The following is a 19,392-nucleotide window of genomic DNA, read 5'->3' on the forward strand; positions in this document are numbered from 1 at the left end:
TTGTAGAACTGGGCAACTTATGATATCTTGCATCTGGAAAATGGTTCAGAAATATGAAGGAAGACAACAGAGTGATGAGATAATGCAATTCAGAGACTGAATTTTTCACCCAGTATTTTGAGCAAGGGATGGATGCACTGAACTGAGCAGTAACAGAAATTATCCCAGAATACATTGCTGTTGTAGAGAGAGTAGTCAGACAGGAGCAGTGGGAGGAAAGGCTTCAGTGCAGTCCCACACCCCTTGCTGAATAATAGCCAGTCAGCAGCAATTTGATTCTGATTCAGGATATACAGGAGGATCCTACAGCTCCCAAGTCAAAATTTAGGGGAACAGAAGAAAACTAATGTCTCCTGCCAATAGAGCTCTCCTCGTACAAGGAGATACAAATAGAGAAATGAACCTCAGCAATAAGAGGATTGTGAAAATATTCTACAACATAAACAGTATCTGTACACAAGGTGAAGAGGTTTTTTAAGATTCAGAGCACAAATACATTTTAGAGTATCTGTATTGTGCTCCCCCAAATTTTAATAAAATATGACTTCCACAGAGACACACACACAGAAGTGAGATGACAACAGCTTAAAGGAAAGGAGCATTGCTGAGATGTAGACAGAGATAATGATGGTGATGGTGACGATGATCATCATCATAATAGCAGTTTAAATTTACTGGCACATTTCTACGGGCTAGAAACTTATTTAAAAGTTTCTAAGGATAACATAATTTTATTTTGTGGGAATAATTATTATCCTCTTTTTCTTGGTGAGAAAAATGGAGAACAGAGAGGCTAAATATCATAACCAAGGTCACACAGCTGGTAAGAGAAGAAATAAAGTTTTAAATCGATATGAGTAGAGAGCTAAATGAGAGGCAACAAAATGAAAGATTCAGTAGTAGAATCAAACTCTGTCTTACAAACAGAAAAAAAGCAGACTGAATATTATAGAAAACCAAATTGTATTAGAGAGGACTAAGTTGAGAAAATCTCCTAGGATATAGAGAAAGAATAAGACAAAATTTATAAGAGAAAAGTTAAACAAATGTCACATCAGGACATCAGATATTAAACCTATACAATATAGGTATTAGTGGAGAAGAACTCAGAATATATAAACTTAAGGAATTATAAAAAAAAAAAAAGACAAAAATTTTCTTTTTTCAAACATGTCTTCATATCAAATAGGTTAACCCAAGATACGGCAAAGTTAATGAAAAAATGACTAACATTTAACTTTAACTGGGTTAAAGTATGAATTTCAGGCAAGGGGGGAAAATTCAGTTATGTTTAGACCTGTTTTCTGTAACACTGACTACTAAAGAAAATGAGCCTTTTAGGGGAAAAGGTTTCAGTGTAAGAATTCAGTTTTCAGCTAAATTAATACTTTGGTTACAGGAAACAAAAGGTATTCTTATATGTAGAAAAATTCAGAAAACATATCACTCAGATACATTTCAGATTACTTAAAAAATGAATGAAATTCCTTCACCATGGAAAAGTCATAGTATAAAGTGACTAATATTAAGCAGTAAGATCACTAGAACATGATACAACTGTTATAAAAAATGGTTAGAAAATAAATCAATTTAAAATTTTAAAAAAAGTTTTTATAGGGAAAGTAAAAATGTAAAATATCACTAAAAAGGGACATGGGAAAGGAAAAAATAAAAAACAAAAAATTCCAACTTTCTAGCTATCTATGGAGGGGAAATGATCCTGTTTCTTCCTTTTTTTTCCATTGTTAAGAATATTTAAGACCTTCTAGAACTAACACCCCCAAAAGATGTCCTTTTCATTTTAGGGGACTGGAATGCAAAAGTAGGAAGTCAAGAGATTCATGGAGTAACAGACAAATTTGGCCTTGGAGTACAAAACAAAGCAGTTGAAAGGCTAATAGAATTTTGCCAAGAGAATGCACTGGTCATAACAAACACCCTCTTCCAACAACACAAGAGAAGACTCTACACATGGACATCACCAGATGGTCAATACCAAAATCGACTAATTATATTCTTTGCAGCCAAAGATGGAGAAGCTCTACATAGTCAGCAAAAACAAGACTGGGAGCTGATTGTGGCTCAGATCATAAACTCCTTATTGCCAAAATCAGACTGAAATTGAAGAAAGTAGGGAAAACCATCAGGCCATTCAGGTATGACCTAAATCAAATCACTTGTGATTATACAGTGGAAGTGACAAATAGATTCAAGGGATTAGATCTGATAGAGTGCCTGAAGAACTATGGACAGAGGTTCATGACATTGTACAAGAGGCAGTGTTCAAGACCATCCCCAAGAAAAAGAAATAAAAAAGGCAAAATGGTTGTCTGAGGAGGCTTTACAAATAGCTGAGAAAAGAAGAGAAGCTAAAGGCAAAGAAGAAAAGGAAAGATACACCCATTTGAATGCAGAGTTCCAAAGACTAGCAAGGAGAGATAAGAAAGACTTCCTCAGTGATCAGCGCAAAGAAATAGCAGAAAACAATAGAATGGGAAAGACTAGAAATCTCTTCAAGAAAATTAGAGATATCAAAGGACATTTCATGCAAAGATGGGCACAATTAAGGACAGAAATGGAATGGACATAACAGAAGCAGAAGATATTAAGAAGAGGTGGCAAGAATACACACAGAAGAATGATACAAAAAAAAATCTTCAAGACCCAGATAATCATGATGGTGTGATCACTCACCTAGAGCCAGACATCCTGGAATGTGAAGTCAAGTGGACCTTAGGTAGCATCACTACGAACAAAGCTAGTGGAGGTGATGGAATTCCAGTTGAGCTATTTCAAATGCTAAAAGATGATGCTGTGAAAGTGCTGCACTCAATATGCCAGTAAACTTGGAAAACTCAGCAGTGGCCACAGGACTGGAAAAGGTCAGTTTTCATTCCAATCCCAATGAAAGGCAATGTCAAATAATGCTCAAATTACCCCACAATTGCACTCATCTCACACGTTAGCAAAGAAATGCTCAAAATTCTCCAAGTCAGGCTTCAGCAGTACGTGAACCATGAAATTCCAGATGTTCAAGCTGGATTTAGAAAAGGCAGAGGAAGCAGAGATCAAATTGACAACATCTGCTGGATCATGGAGAAAGCAAGAGAGTTCCAGAAAAACATCTATTTCTGCTTTACTGACTATGCCAAAACCTTTGACTATGTGGATCACAACACACTGGAAAATTCTACAAGAGATGGGGATACCAGACCACCTGACCTACCTCCTGAGAAATTTGTATGCAAGTCAAAAAACAGTTAGAACTGGACATGAAACAACAGACTGGTTCCAAATCACGAAAGGAATACGCCAAGGCTGTATATTGTCACCCTGCTTATTTAACTTATATGCAGAGTACATCATAAGAAATGCTAGGCTGGATGAAGCACAAGCTGGAATCAAGATTGCTGGGAGAAATATCAATAACGTCAGATATGCAGAAGACACCACCCTTATGGCAGAAAGTGAAGAACCAAAGAGCCTCTTGATGAAAGTGAAAGAGGAGAGTGAAAAAGTTGGCTTAAAACTCAACATTCAGAAAACTAAGATCATGGCATCCAGTCCCATCACTTCATCACAAATAGATGGAGAAATAACGGAAACAGTGAGAGACTTTATTTTCTTGGACTCCAGAATCACTGAAGATGGTGACTGCAGCCATGAAATTAAAAGACGCTTGCTCCTTGGACATCACATTAAAAAGCAGAGACATTACTTTACCAACAAAGGCCCATCTAGTCAAAGCTATGGTTTTTCCAGTAGTCATGTATGGATGTGAGAGATGGACTATAAAGAAAGCTGAGCACCAAAAAATGGATGCTTTTGAACATCATTTGGAGAAGACTCTTGAGAGTCCCTTGGACTGCAAGGAGATCCAATCAGTCCATCCTAAAGGAAATCAGTCCTAAATATTCATTTTAAGAACTGATGCTGAAGCTGAAACTCCAATACTTTGGCCATATAATGCAAAGAACTGACTCCTTGGAAAAGACCCTAATTCTGAAAGATTGAAGGTGGGAGAAGAAGGGAGTGACAGAAGATGAGATGGCTTCATGGCATCACCAGCTCAATGGACATAAGTTTGAATAAACTCCAGGAGTTGGTGATGGACAGGGAAGCCTGGCGTACTGCAGTCCATGGGGCCGCAAAGAGTCGGACATGATGAGCGACTGAACTGAACTGAACTGAAGGATACTTATTTTTACTACTATATTTGTTGTTGTTCAGTCATTCAGTCATATCCAATTCTTTGCAACTACTTGGACTGAAACATACCATGCTTCCTTGTCCTTCATTATCTCCCAGAGTCTGTTCAAACTGATGTCCATTGAGTCAATGATGCCATCCAACCACCTCATCCTCTGTCACCTGTTCCTCCTCCTGCCCTCAGTCTTTCCCAGTATCAGGAACTCTCAATAGTCTTCACCAGCACCAGAGTTCTAAAGCAGTAATTCTTCAGGACTCAGCCTCCTTTATGGTCCAACTCTCACGTCCATACATGATGACTGGAAAAACCATAGCTTTGACTCTATGGACCTCCATCAGCAAAATGATGTCTCTGCTTTTTAAATACACTGTCCAAGTTTGTCACAGCTTTTCTTCCAAGGAGCAAGTATCTTTTAATTAATCAATACAATAAAACAAAATCAAAATAAAAGAAATGGTTCTTCTGAAAGAATAGGTAAAATCATCACCATATGACCTTAATATAATATCATTCTTAGAAAATTTATGTAAATGGATGAGAAATTAATAAAAAGAATGCTTAATAAAGTTGTCAAGCACAAAATAAATTCTAAAGCATTGATTGTTTTTTGTTGCTATTCACCAAAGATATGTATTTAAGAAATACAGTTCATTCCAACATCAAAGCTACTCAGAGTGACAATTAATTTAAAATATTAGGCCATTATAAAAATTTTAAAATTTTATTGAAGGATAAAAATATTTATATATATATATAAAACAATGTCACACAATTCAATCTGGCTGTGAGGATTGACTATTCTAAAAGGTGTCAATTCTTATGAAAGTAATTAATAGCCTAACACAGCTATAGTCAAAACTTTTGTAGGATGATTTTAGGGTGCTGAAGTGCAATTACAAAATTCAACTATAAAAATCAACAGGGCTTCCCTGGTGGCTCAGTGGTAAAGAATTCACCTGCCAGTGCAGGAGAAATGGGTAAGTCCCTACTCCAGGAAGGTTTCTCATTATATTGAGCAACTAAACCCGTGTATTGAGCCTGTGCTCTAGAGCCTGGGAAACTGTAAGGACTGAGCCCACAGGCTGGAACCACTGAGGCCCACATGCACCAGAACCCGTGCTCTGCAACAAAAGCCACCTCAGTGAGAAGGCTAGGCACCTTAACTAGAGAGCAGCCCCTACTTGCCACAACCTGAGACAAGCCTGGGCAGCAATAGCCAAAGACTCAGACCAGCCAAAGCAAATGAATAAAGAAAGAAATTTTTTAAAATATCAGCAAACAAGGATAATTAAGTAGAAACTGAAAAGCACAACAATAGGAAACTCCTATCAGATTTTAAAATATATTAAAGCTATAATAATTCTAAAAGTATCAGCTTAAAAGAAGACGCTAATAAGAATTCAGTATATATAACCATAAAGTTTGTATTCCAACTCAGTGGGAAGAACAAAAATGATTATTTGGTAAGTAGGGCTGAGATAGTAATTTTAAGCCCAAAATAAAGTAGAGAAAAAGGTTCACTCAAATTTTACACCAGAAAAAAGTTTTACACAGTTTAAAAAATAAGAGGGAAACAGACAATTATAAAAATCTTAAGAAAAAATCAGATGAATCTTTTTTTTTGCTCTGTTTTTATTTTTTTAATATAAATTTATTTATTTTAATTGGAGGCTAATTACTTTACAATATTCTAGTGGTTTTGCCATACATTGACATGAATCTGCCGTGGGTGTACACGTGTCCCAATCCTGAATCCCCTTCCTACCTCTCTCCCCATCCCCTCCCTCTGGGTCATCCCAGTGAAACAGCCCCGAGCACCCTGTCTCATGCATTGAACCTGGACTCATGATTTGTTTCACATATGATAATTACATGTTTCAATGCCATTCTCCCAAGTCATCCCACCCTCGCCCTCTCTCATAGTATCCAAAAGACTGTTCTATACATCTGGGTCTCTTATGACACAAAACAGTGAAAACCGCTCAGTTTTGTCCGACTCTTTGCAACACCATGAACTGTAGTCTACCAGGCTCCTCTATCCATGGAATTCTCCAGGCAAGATACTGGAATGGGTAGCCATTCCCTTCTACAGGGAATTTTCCTGACCCAGGGATCAAACCCAGGTCTCCTACACTGCAGGAGATTCTTTTCCATCTGAGCCACCAGGGAAGTCTTATATCATATAAGGATAGTGAAATACTATTGGAACTTGAAAAATTAAGAATAAACTTTAAAAATACATTAATTTCTGCACATTAAAAAATCTCTCAGACACCATGGCAAATTGGAAACTTGTCATAATAAATCTGACAAAATTATGCATAGCTTATTGCCATAGAAAAAGAAAATTTATATTAGTGTGAAAAATATTCACAGACTACTAATAAATGGTAAAAACCAAGCAAAACAAGTAAAAATCACTGTTACAAGTAATTGAAGACATATAAATTGAAACACGGATATAACATTCTCTCCTGTCAACTTGCAAATACATATTTCTAAATGACTGCAATTAGCATTGTTGATTACTCATGTAAACAGCATGTTAGTAGGAACTCTCATTCAAACTTGTGGGAGCATCAGGTGCTGAAATATTCCTAGAAAACAATCTGATGATAGCTGTCAAAATTCTCCAACACATCTACATAATTTGACCTAGAAATTCTTCTAAGAATTTATTTGGCAGAGATAATCAGAAATTTTAAAAAGATTTATGTGTAGATAATGTTATTTGGATTATGTTTTATGATAGCAAAACTAGAAACAATCTAAATGGCAAACAATAGAAAACTGGATGAGTAAGTAATAATCCAACCATTTGACAGAACATGATGATGCCATTGAAAATAATGTTTTGTTAAAGAATATTAAATTATGCAGGCAAAAAGTTACAAGAGCTTGTTTCATGAATAATAACACATATTAATGTAATCTAACATGAAGACAATGGCAAACAAATGTATAAATATATAGAAACCATGTGAATAGATCTATTAAAATTATAATAATTGTGGTTATTTGTGGGAGTCAGAATTTTCATTTCCTTCTTGGTGATTTTTCTTTTTCTAATTTTAATGCAAAAATGACTGTATGCTGTTCTACAATTAGAAAATAGAACAATAATCTATTATTCAAATAATCCAAAATTTCATATTAATTACAACAGATTCATATGGTTTCATACAGCTTTGCAGTTTTCCTAAATTTTCCATAGTAATAGTCGCTATCTTCTGTGTAGGCTGCCAAAACGAATACCACCAGTTCTAGAGGCTGCTAAGTCAAGACCAAGCTGTGGTTTAATATGGTTTCTGGTGAGAGCTCTTCCTGGCTTAGAGACAGCTGCCTTCTTGTAGTGTTCTCATATGATGGGAGAAAAGAGAGAAATCTCTCTTTCTCTTCTTATAAACCCACACATTATTTCAGGTTAGGGCTCCACCCTTAAGGTCACATAACATTAATTACCTCTTCAAAGCCCTGTCTCCAAATATAATCACATTGGAGGTTAGGATTTTAGCATAAGAACTGAAAGTGGGGGAAAGGGGGACCACAATTCAGTCCTAGCAGCTATTATTGTGTATTTTTTTCCGCTCCAAGGCAACCAAAGAGTACGATAACTGAGTTTCTACCTTGACTGGGAGAAGTGGGGAGCTGTCCTAGAAATATGTAGATAGGTCTCTGGAAGAGAGTCCTGCAGCTTGAAAAAACCCTGATGTTGCTGCTAAGTCACTTCACTTTTGTCCAGCTCTTTGCAACAGATTGTAGCCCATGAGGCTCCTCTGACAATGGAATTCTTCAGGCAAGAATACTGGAGTAGGCTGCCATTTCCTTTTCCAAGGGATTTTCCCAACCCAGGGATCAAACCCGGGTCTCCTGTATTGCAGGCAGTTTTTACTGCCTGTGCCACTCTGGAAGGCCCTGAAAAAAATCCTACTTAAGGATAACTCTTCTATTTTCCCCTACTTTACCACTAAAATGTCACTGCTGCTGCTGCTGCTAGGTCGCTTCAGTTGTGTCCGACTCTGTGCGACCCCATAGACAGCAGCCCACCAGGCTCCCCTGTCCCTGGGATTCTCCAGGCAAGAACACTGGAGTGGGTTGCCATTTCCTTCTCCAATGCATGAAAGTGAAAAGTGAAAGTGAAGTCGCTCAGTCGTGTCCGACTCTTAGCGACCCCATGGACTACAGCCCACCAGGCTCCTCTGTCCATGGGATTTTCCAGGCAAGAGTACTGGAGTGAGGTGCCATTGCCTTCTCTAGTCTATAGAAATTGTTTCCTGTTTATAATTAGGTGGGTGCCCTCATGCTAAATTGCTAAATTCATGCTAAATTGCCTGTCATGTCCTACTGTTTGCAACCCTATGGACTGTAGCCTATCAGGCTCCTCTGTTCATGGGATTCTCCAGGCAAGAATACTGGAGTGGGTTGCCACGCCCTCCTACAGAGGATCTTCCTGACCCAGGGATCGAACCTGCATCTCATGTCTTCTGAACTGGCAGGCATGTTCTTTACCACTAGCGCCACCTAGGAAGCCCATTATAATCAAGTGAATGAATGTTATTTAATAGAAACGTATACTAAATACAAATAGGAGTTAAATCTATAGCCGTTTCACTTGGTTTTCACAAAGATCTATTTTACACCAGACTCAGTTAATGAGTTTACAAAAATCTTTAAAAAAAAAAAAATTGGGGAGGAAAAAAAGACATTTCAGTACAATTAGGTTCTAAAACGTCCAGTTAACTTTTGACCTTTAATGATGTTCTTAATTCTCAGCTTTTCAAATATATGTAAATTTACTCAAGTTCCTCCTTTAAAGTGGGTAATATAAATTACATGTTTAAATTCTACAATAACAAAAGCTCATAATAAACGAGCAATGCTCTTTACATAATTCTTCACCTATTTTGTGAGTTCTCATAGACCCGGTACTCTCAGGGTGGTGCACATGGGCACCACAGAACTATTTCATACTCCCTGAGGACATGAGGTACTGCCCTCTACAAATTAAAAAAAAATCTGTTTCTCATGCATTCAGCTTCCACTCATGCATTCAGAACTCTGCTTGGCTGTGAGAGAGCACATTGGTTTTGAAATTCTGTGGAATCGGAAAGATATTGCAGGGATGGGAGAAGACAGATGCTACAGGGCCATAGAAGGAAGGCTTGGACAGGCACAAATCAGAGAAATATGATGGCCCTGAAGAAAGAGCCACTAACCCTGTGGGGCAGGGGACGCACTGATGACAAATGACCCTGCAGCAGCTGGAGATGAGAGATGCTCCAGCCACGTCCAAAGACTGGCTAGGAAGCATGTGGTTAAATCATCCAGAATAGCCACAGCAGTGAAAGAAGTTGAGGGGAAAACCTGCATTAATGGGATTCAAACACCATCTGGGGGTTTTGTTGTAGAAAGTAGAGGGAAGCACTCTGAAAAGCATTCTGTTCCTCATCCTTCGGGTGAAAGTACCAGCCACTGAAACTCTGAGCTTCTCTGGAATTGGCATTGTTAGCCAGATTCACCCAGTAAAATCTGAACCCTACTCTTCCTGTAGTTTCACACCCACAGTCCATTTTCCTGGAGTATTCTTTACAGGCTGATGGCCTGAAAAGATACTTTTCTAATTGATCACGAAGAATCTCAAACAGATCCCTAAAAACAAAAACAGAATGGAAAAGGAAAGGAAAGAGATTAGAAAGAATATTTTTTAACAAAACAAAAGAAGAAATAATATGCAGAAAGCTTTCTAGACATTGCCTAAGTATCCTTCTATACACCAAGGCCACATTAATCTCCTCCAAACATTGGGTTTACTATCCCATTGCCTGATTCAGAGACAACTAGTGGCTCATGTCTGCGGTAGTGTAATGGACTTTGTCTGGGGTAGTGTAATGTCTTAGTCTGGGGTAGTGTAATGGACTGAATTGTGTCCTCCCTCACACTCATAGGTTAAGAGACATTAGAGTGCGCTCTCTCTCTCCACATAACCACAGAGGAAAGGTTGTGTGAGCACACAGTGGTGAGAAGTCAGCAATCTGCCACCCAGAAAGAGAGTCCATATCAGAAACCAACCTTGATGGCACCTTGATCTTGGAATTTCCAGCTTCCAGAGTGTGAGAAATACATTTCTGTTGTCTAGGCCACCCACTCTGTGTTTTTTTGTTATAGCAGCCCACGGAGAATATACAGAGAGCATATGGTGTCCACCATACACGCTTTTAAACAATTTCTCCAGTTGTCTGTATCTCTCCCTATTTCTTAGTTCAAGTACCATCTATTAATACGTATTTGGTTTATGAATCTAACACCCATACCTCTGTGTGTGCTGCTCCTCATCCTTACTCTGCCTAAATGTTGACTCTTCCCCATTGATCAAATTCCATCAGAGGTCCTGATCAAGTCCACTGTGGAGCTTTCTCCTTCACCCCAGGTGGGCACGCTGTTCCCTCCTCTGAACTACTATTGAACTTCCTGCATGGACTACTGATCTGACCTTCATCACATGCTGTTAGTACTTCTCTAAAAGGAGTGGCAGCTCCCTTAGCAAATGCATTCTTCTTACAATCTGGGTTCAGCATAACAAAATATGGAACACATAGAAAAACACATACTAAAGAAAGACCGTCTCTATTAGATCACCAGTAATAAGACCATCCAATAAACACTTCCAAAAATAAAATCCATCCAGTCTTTTTCTTTAATGTGTGTGCATACATGTTTATAGAATTCAACTCTATATGCTTTATATTATGCTTCTTTCATTTAGTATATCTTGAACATCTTTATTGTCATTATTCTTTCTAAAGTTGATTTTATTTATAATATCCCATTCTACATACTATAATTCATTGAACCAACTCCCTATTTGTGAGATTATTTCTAATCTTTCTATGCTATAAATAACCTATGATAAATACTACTATCAAATAACCTTTGCATAAATTCAAGAAAATATCCTTGGGATAGGATTCTATAATAGAAGTGCATTTTCATATGATTTGTATAGCCACATGGGCCTGCAAAAAGTTGCACTCCTATTAACACAAGAGTGCCCATTTCTTTATAAACCTAAGTAAAGCTTGATGTATTTTCAAATGTTTTGCCAATTGTAAATATGAATGCAATGAGAACAAGGCTCATGTGCTATTTTATGTCTCCTATTGCTACCACTACTACTGAGGTTAACCTGTCAATTAATTATACTACACTATAAACTTTTCAAACTCTTTTCACACACATAAATTAGAGTAATACTTTACAGCATCTAGCACAGTGCCCTTTATGTACAAAGCTCATAAAATAATTGTATGATCATGGAATAATATGTATGGAGTGCCTTTTACATGCTACATGAGAGTCACATAAATCCAAAAGTCATGCCTTCACTAGGTGTATGTAATTTTTTTTAAAGTTACTGTAAGTTTTTGCTCTCCTGAGTTTTAAAGTCTATCTTTAATCCTATTGTCTCTGCTCTACTCTTTATTTATTAATCATTTCATATTCCCTCACTAACATATGGGTTCTTGTTGCAATGGTTAGGTACAATTTAATAAACTGTGATTTTCTGAGAAATGCTTCAGCTTTTTTACAGAAATGGTTCTAGGATATTCTCTCCTAAAAAATCTCTCATTCATTTAAAAAAAATCACTTTCTTTTTCTTCATGTGTATAAAGTCCCGTTGCTTATATTCCTAGTTTTGAATGTATTGTGTGCATTTTTCTCTTTCTCAAGCACAGCAAATCTGTTGTCAACTTCTGAGATGTAATTGCTTTCACAATTGTTATTCAAAGTCCTTGTCAAAGTACAGTGGTCTCCCTCACACTTTGAAATCACCAACCGTGAGGGGCACAGCCCTTCTGCAGCGCCCCTGATACTCTAGGTGCCCCCAGCAGCCTCCATGAACTCCTCCAGGCTCATCTGTTGCACTGTCTTGCCTTTTCCTCCATCCTCCACCAATATCTCATCCTTATGTGACTTCCTCTTGTCCCACAAAAAGTTATAAAAACATTTCACAAAATAATAAGAACATTTTTACAATGTAAGATATCACTACAACAAATAAGAATTTTTGAAATTCTACCAAAATCCATTTCCTAGGTACCTAAAGTTTTTATTTAAAGATGAAGACAAATATCAAATTTCAGAATTGTATCCTGATATTGCAAACAATAAATGAACTGTTACTCATCTTTTCCTTAGTCAGTCTTTTAATTTTGGAAAGTGGAAAGTCTGCCATAATTCTCAGACTCTGGGCATCAAGAATATGACAGGTTTCCTCTAGTGAATACTGAGGTTTTCCCCACAGAGAACATATCTAGAGGATAATCACGCTTTTGTGAACCAGTCTTAAAATGGAAGAGGAAAACTATTTTAAATTATTTTCAAGTTTAGATTTTACTCTTTGACTGCTGTGGGTTTAACTGTTATTGTTCTCTGCCAGCCAAGAATCATATTCTGGTGCACACATTATGTCACGCAGAGTTGTACTCCAGATTTTCACACACATAAATTCATTCAATCATCATCTCAACCCTGTGAGGAAAGTATTACTCTCCCATTTTACAGATGAGAAAATGAGGTTTAGAGAGGTAAAATAATTTGCCTGATCTAACAATCTAGAAATGTCACAGTTGGAATTTGAACCTAGCCTTATGAAACATTCTCCTTTCACACTAAATTTACCTCTGAAATAGTTTTGCCCCAGGCATAAGTGCCATCTTCAAGTCTGCCTCCATTTAGGTAAATCCATACTCGTTTTGCATTGGGCTGTTTATACAGGTTGCTCTGCTTGAATGCTGTACATTTAGGTGCAATAAGAGAATTTCTCTTGGATTGCAGTTCTTGGACTTCAGAAAGGTGTGCCTGTTAAGAAAAGTAGAGTGCCATGGTTAGAGAACTGTCTGTTTTGCGTGTGTGTGTGTGTGTGTGTGCGTGTGTGTGAAGGATATGATGAAAGACAGGAATATCTTATCATTGTACATTATGTTGAAAAAAATTTAGGAAATACATTACCATCTCCTATCACTGATTCTTCTGTAATTCCCCTTGCTTCGGTGAATCACTATAGGCAATAACAGCCATTAGAGTAGTACAATAAGGCACTTATTTTGGCAAAGTACTTAACTTTCATTTGTAATTTGGAGAAATGAATAGAGATGTGTTTTTGGATTTGTGCATAGTGTTTCTCCTACTGAGTGATTTCTCTGCATCTAACAAGTGAGTTTTTTATTAGAATCACAACATCATTTCCTTTAACCAAGAAACGCTTAAGGGAATGTACATGACTGTTGTTTAAATCTTTACTCTCTCTTTTAAAATACAGCAACTACCCTTATACTCTGCCAGATCCCTGCCAGACAGCTTTTCATCCTACTTCAAGCATGTCCTAGTTCAATGCTTTGCATTCATTCCCTGGTCAGTGATTTATCCTTCTTAGCTTGGCAAGAAGTCATATTTCTAGCAATGTCAATTTCTTTTTTTTTCTAGTAACCTTGACTTGGGCACACGCCTAAGATTTAGATTGAACACATTTCACGATTTGAGAAACCCTATTAAATAAGAACACATCATTTTGATGAAAAACTTCACAAAGCAAGAAGTTTTTCCCAGTCTCTATCCCCAACCCTCTCTCAACAGCTGATCTTTCTTGTCTTGACTTTTTTATTTCTGGCAATCCTGACTGATTAATCAATTGGACTCAAACTGCTTTTTAAAATTCCTCACTTCTGAATGTCTCCATTGCAATTAGTATTTTGCTCCTTCCTCTTTTTACAGATTGAGACATACCCTTAGGAGTGATGAGCAATGAAGCCATAAGGCTCAACTTGACTACACTTATTATAATTACCTTTGTACATATCCACTGGGCCTTTTTCTCTTCTTTGCTAAGGTCATAATTTCTGGTCTCCATTCAAACAAAACAGACTTTCCTAGGAGCTGGCTGTCTCTTAGATAGCTACTCTCCAAATGCCAACTCAATGCTTGGCATATGCTTATGTGGTCATAACTGACCAGATGCTAAGAATAAATTAATAGCATAATGTAAAAAAAATTTAATACTGTAGTTTTAAAAGCTTATAAAAGAGGCTGAGCCTTTAATGTCTGGAGTCCTAAACAGCATACCTCTGTATGTCTTATGAGGTCCAGGAGTTTAATTTCCTCTTGAGTCTGCTCAGTCCAGCCTCCTTCCACTACCACCAGCTGGACAGGGCTTTTGTTGGGAACCATGGTGGCTGGCTGACATGCTGCTACCCGCCGCCCTGGGGAAAGAAGTCACTAGAAATGTTGTTTCTGATGATAGGCGTTCAGATTTCAAATAAATTGGTTTGGCTTTCTATGCATAAATCATTCCACTTGGGAGCAGAGGCTAAAATACTAAATATATCATAAAAGCGAAGATGCCTAAGGTAATAAGATCTAACAATGGCTCTTCACATGGGAGCTGGAGGCTTTAAATAGCCAGGATATGCATACTCACTGTACAGATAGAAAAGAAAGATAACATGCTGACTTCCACGCTGGCCCCAGCCTCTCATCCACGATATGGTTCAGTGGTAATTTAGTCAAATAGAATCCGTGACCTATATAGCCCATCATCTCTTCCAGTCATGGAACATATGTTTTGTTCTCTTCACTAATAATAAGCCTTTCCCCCACAATTAGCTTAGCAGCCTGGGGATTAAGTATTTCTAAAATAATATTAACCCAAGAGACAGGGGGCCTTTTTTTTTCCTATCTAATAATACCCTGCGAGCACGATTAGCTTCTGACACCTCTGCTGTGTCCTTTGCGCTCTTAAAAAGCTGTAATAAGAGAAAATATTTATTAGAGTACTGTATTCTAAAGAATCACAGGCATAAGTTAATAAGTGTGGTGATTTGTATTTATATATTCTTTCAGCTAGATGACTTTAAATCATTATAAAAGAGGTTTAAAGGTCACACTTATTAAATTGTTTCCTTTTTCTGGGTTGAAGATATACTCAGCACTGAGTCTCAGACTCAGAGAAGTTGATCTCCCAACTTCTTAAGGTACAAATAATGTTTTCTCTGGTATATCCCTTCTAGAAATTGATGTTGAACACCAGCTATGAGTCAGGCATTGTGCTAGATGGTGCCAATCCAAACATTTAGGAGACCAAGCCCTTGCCTCAAAGGCTTACACTCTGGAAAGGAAGCCAAATGTCAAGGAAATGATTACACCAATAATTGATTGTAAGTGTGTTGCACCCCTGAAGTACAGGGTGTGTAAAAAATCATGTAACAGGCCTTTCTGACCTAGTCTGCTGTGTCAGAGAAGGCTTCTTTGAGAAAGTAACACTTAGATGGATAAAATAATAGAAATACTGAAATGAAGTCGAGTCCTAATTTTGTTGCCAGGGGACTCTTAAAATGCAGGTTTTCATACCCTGACTATGAACACAGCCCTCTGGAAATAACTCAGTATTTGTAGAGGATAAAGCATTGGTGCTTTTATAGCTCAAGTTTGTGAAAATAGATCCAGCAATAAAAATAGGTGGCAGCAATGACTTTTCAGGGAAATCAGAACTCTATGTACCTCATTATCATTCATATGCAATTTATGGATGTGAAGAAAACATAATTGAATCAACAGCCAATGAATAACAGTGACAATGTCATTAGCCAGCATGCTTTGGAGGAGAACATAGTGGCACCAGAAAAATACATAACACACATTTATGTTAAATATAGTTTTTAGCTGACTCTATTCATAATGTGCTGGTAGCATTAATTTAGGACAGATAAATTCTTATGGATAATATCTCAATAAATATTTTATTTGTAATGCATTTTGAACACTAAAATTTTGCTTAACTAAAGGCAGTTCTCTGATAGCTTATCATTTACACTGTTGAGAGCCAGGATTTGAACAAGAAACAGCAAAAAACATTATGCATTATTTGGTATTTGCCAACTTGTTTCTAATGATCTGAAGAAAATGAAAGGACTTGCCAGTATCTTTAGCCAGCATGTTTTGGAGATGTACAATGTTTTAAAAGGACATAATGTCATCACAAAAGGTGTGGGTTTGGGGAAAGGTTTTCACAGCCAACTATTATTTATGTAGGTAAGAATAATAAATAGAAACCCCAAAAATGCACTGAACAAATTGTTTTTTATTTTTGTTATATTTTCCATATTTTCTGTTTTATTTACATGAGATTGGGGGGGGGGAATCATGTGTGTGTGCTGTGTGCTAAGTCACTTCAGTCATGTCTGACTCTTTGTAATCCCATGGACCGTAGTCCACCAGACTCGTTTGTCCATGGGATTCTCCAGGCAAGAATGCTGGAGTGGGGGAAATCAAATCTAACTATTAGAGCACATGAGTACTTTGCTGTTCTTTCTGACTCTAAGTCTCACCTGAATAGCTCTCTTTGGGCCTCTTCTTTATTGGGAGGGCCCATTGTGGTTCAGCACCATACATGCCTAAAAGGATTAGCCCACCTCACTTGGGATTTCAGTTGGCAGTCCCATTTAGCTCTCACACTAAATACAATGTTCCAGCATTGCCTTTATATGTAACAAAGGTGATATTTTCTCCTGATCTCCCAGCCCTCAGTTTTGTTTATCAGTTTCTAAGACCCTAAGTGGGAAAATGGACAGCCTTCTCAATATTTATTGAATATTTATTCTGCGTTAAGCATGTATAAATATTTGACATCTATAACTTAATCATAAAAGTTGTACAAAGTTATTACTAGTATTTGATTAATATTAGCAAAGATAATGCTTACAAATGAAATGTAAAATCAGCTTAGTACAGTATATGCTCAGTGAACATTTGCTGCATTTACCAATGGCTAAAATAGTAAGATATAATCAATTTCATCACTATTCATATCTTCCAAATCTCCTCTTTCATCCAATACTCAAGAAGCTCACAATCCAACAGGGACTGCAGGTAACTGAATTTAAACTTGTTCTTATTTATTTTCATAATCCCAACAATTATTAATAGAAAAGACCATCCTCTGAACAGGTATTTTAATAAGACCTATTCTGAATTTACATTTAATAGCAGAAAATGTGACAGACAAGATTTATCTAAGAGAAACTACATTAATGGATTCCCCCATAATGGAAACCATCTGACCAAATAGACTGTTTTCAACAGTGATATTGTAGATGATGCCAACTGAATTTTAAAATGTCTTTTTAATGCTGAATTATAATAAAAGTTAAAGACATAATATAAAATCAGACTTCAATAAAAGCAGCTCTGCCAGGTACTATTTTTAACGTTACTTTCTATTGATTTAATTGGATAAAAATTTAAATAGAGCTTAAAAAACTCATTGGTTTGGTAAGTGGTTGAAATTCTGGTTATTCTTTACTTAAATAATTCCACAAATACTCAGAGGACAAATAAGAAGGGTATAGAATAATTTATAATGTAACATAGGAGAAACAGTCATATGATCCAGTATGTAATAAAATGATAAGGGCTATCAGATGGGAGGTTCAAGATATGATAAACCATACTATTCCTAACCTAGAATGTTAGGAAAGTAAGGGGAAAAGTAAATTATGAGAAGCAATCCAAAAGAGCAGGAGAGAGAACTAAATTGTGTCAAAAGGAAACTAAACTGTATCAAAAGTTCAGAGTTAAGAAAGCATATAAGTCTGCTGCTGCTGCTAAGTTGCTTCAGTCATGTCTGACTCTGTGCGACCCCATAGACGGCAGCCCACCAGGCTCCCTTGTCCCTAGGACTCTCCAGGCAAGAATACTGGAGTGGGTTGCCATTTCCTTCTCCAATGCTTGAAAGTGAAAAGTGAAAGTGAAGTCACTCACTAGTGTCTGACTCTTTGTGACCCCATGGACTGCAGCCTACCAGGCTCCTCGGTCCATGGGATTCTCCAGGAAAGAATACTGGAGTGGGGTGCCATTGCCTTCTCCACCTGTAAGTCTGGGGGACTGAAAAAACAAAACTCCACATGGGTGGAGTGGAATGAATAAGGGGATGAAGAAGTTTCCAGAGAACCAGATCGTGAAGGACAATATTAAGGGCTTTCACTTTTGCCATAAAGATAATGAGGTACTTTGAAGGGTTTTATGCCTGGAGTAGTGTAACTCCTTTGCCTTTCTGCATTATCACTCCAGGTCCAGAATGTCACCTTTATGCATAGAATGGATACTACTATCAAGATGGGAGGCAGGGAGACCAGTTAGAAAGCTGGTGCAGTAACCTAAGGAATAGGCAATAATAGCTTAAACTTGGATAATGGTAGTAGGAATTAAGGCCAGTAGAACTCATTTGAAAATAACATATTCAAAACAATAAGACTTAAGGATATTTGCTTAAAGATAGTAAGAGAGGGAGATGCCAAGGATGACTCCCAGGTCCTTGGGCTGGAATACCTCAGTGGGTTGTGGCAATGTATACAGAAGAAATAAAGGAGGCATTGGTGTGATATATAATATGATATGAAATAAAACAGTAATATGATGACTTCCCAGGTGCTTCAGTGGTAAATAATCCACCTGCCAATGTAGAAGATGCAGGTTCAATCCCTGGGTCAGGAAGATTCGTGGGAGAAGGAAATGGCAAGACACTCAAGTATTCTTGCTGGGAAAATCCCATGGACAGAGGAGGCTGGCAGGCTACAGTCATAGGGTTACAAAAGAGTTGGACACAAGTTAATGACTAATCACAACAACAACACGGTCATCACATGGGGATATGACAACTTTAGTTATCATAGACATGTCCATGGTACCTTCAAATGAAGATATCCAGAAGTTAGAGTGGTAGAGGTTAGCAATCGAAATAGATGCTTCTCAATTATATGCAACAATTCTTTTGGTAAAAACTGAAAAACAGCCATTTCAACCCAGAGTGCACTTAGAATGAATTGTCTTATTTATTGAAGTGAGGTTCACATGTTTCTGACACCAGACAGTACAAACACTCAGGAGCTGAAATCCTGCTATGGCAATTACAGAGCCTGAAAGGGAGTCCTTCTCAGACTCAGTCCAGAATTGCACTTTCATCCTCAAAGAATCATTTAGTGTCTCAAGTACTGGGAACAATATAAGATCAGAAACTTAAGATTCTGTGACAAAAAGAATGAAAGAAGACTAATAGTGTCAATTTATCACTTTGTCTCTGAATAACATATCTTATGCTGCATAAGGGAGAGCCCTTCTGAGATAAAGACACT

At 37.4% G+C, this 19,392-nt stretch overlaps 1 protein-coding gene across 1 annotated transcript in view; it reads right to left on the reverse strand.

Annotated features, from left to right (window-relative positions):
* DCDC1 (doublecortin domain containing 1) overlaps window positions 1-19,392 on the reverse strand; it is a 429,528-nt gene that overhangs the window by 5,582 nt on the left and 404,554 nt on the right. The window contains exons 33-34 of the mRNA XM_068988045.1: window positions 14,330-14,466; window positions 12,890-13,069 (exon numbers count right to left, since the gene is read on the reverse strand). Coding sequence (XP_068844146.1) covers window positions 12,890-13,069; window positions 14,330-14,466 — 317 coding nt within the window. The remainder of the gene's footprint in view (window positions 1-12,889; window positions 13,070-14,329; window positions 14,467-19,392) is intronic.

The sequence above is a fragment of the Capricornis sumatraensis genome, chromosome 16, assembly GCF_032405125.1.
Source record: "Capricornis sumatraensis isolate serow.1 chromosome 16, serow.2, whole genome shotgun sequence".
In the NCBI taxonomy this organism is placed as follows: domain Eukaryota; kingdom Metazoa; phylum Chordata; class Mammalia; order Artiodactyla; family Bovidae; genus Capricornis; species Capricornis sumatraensis.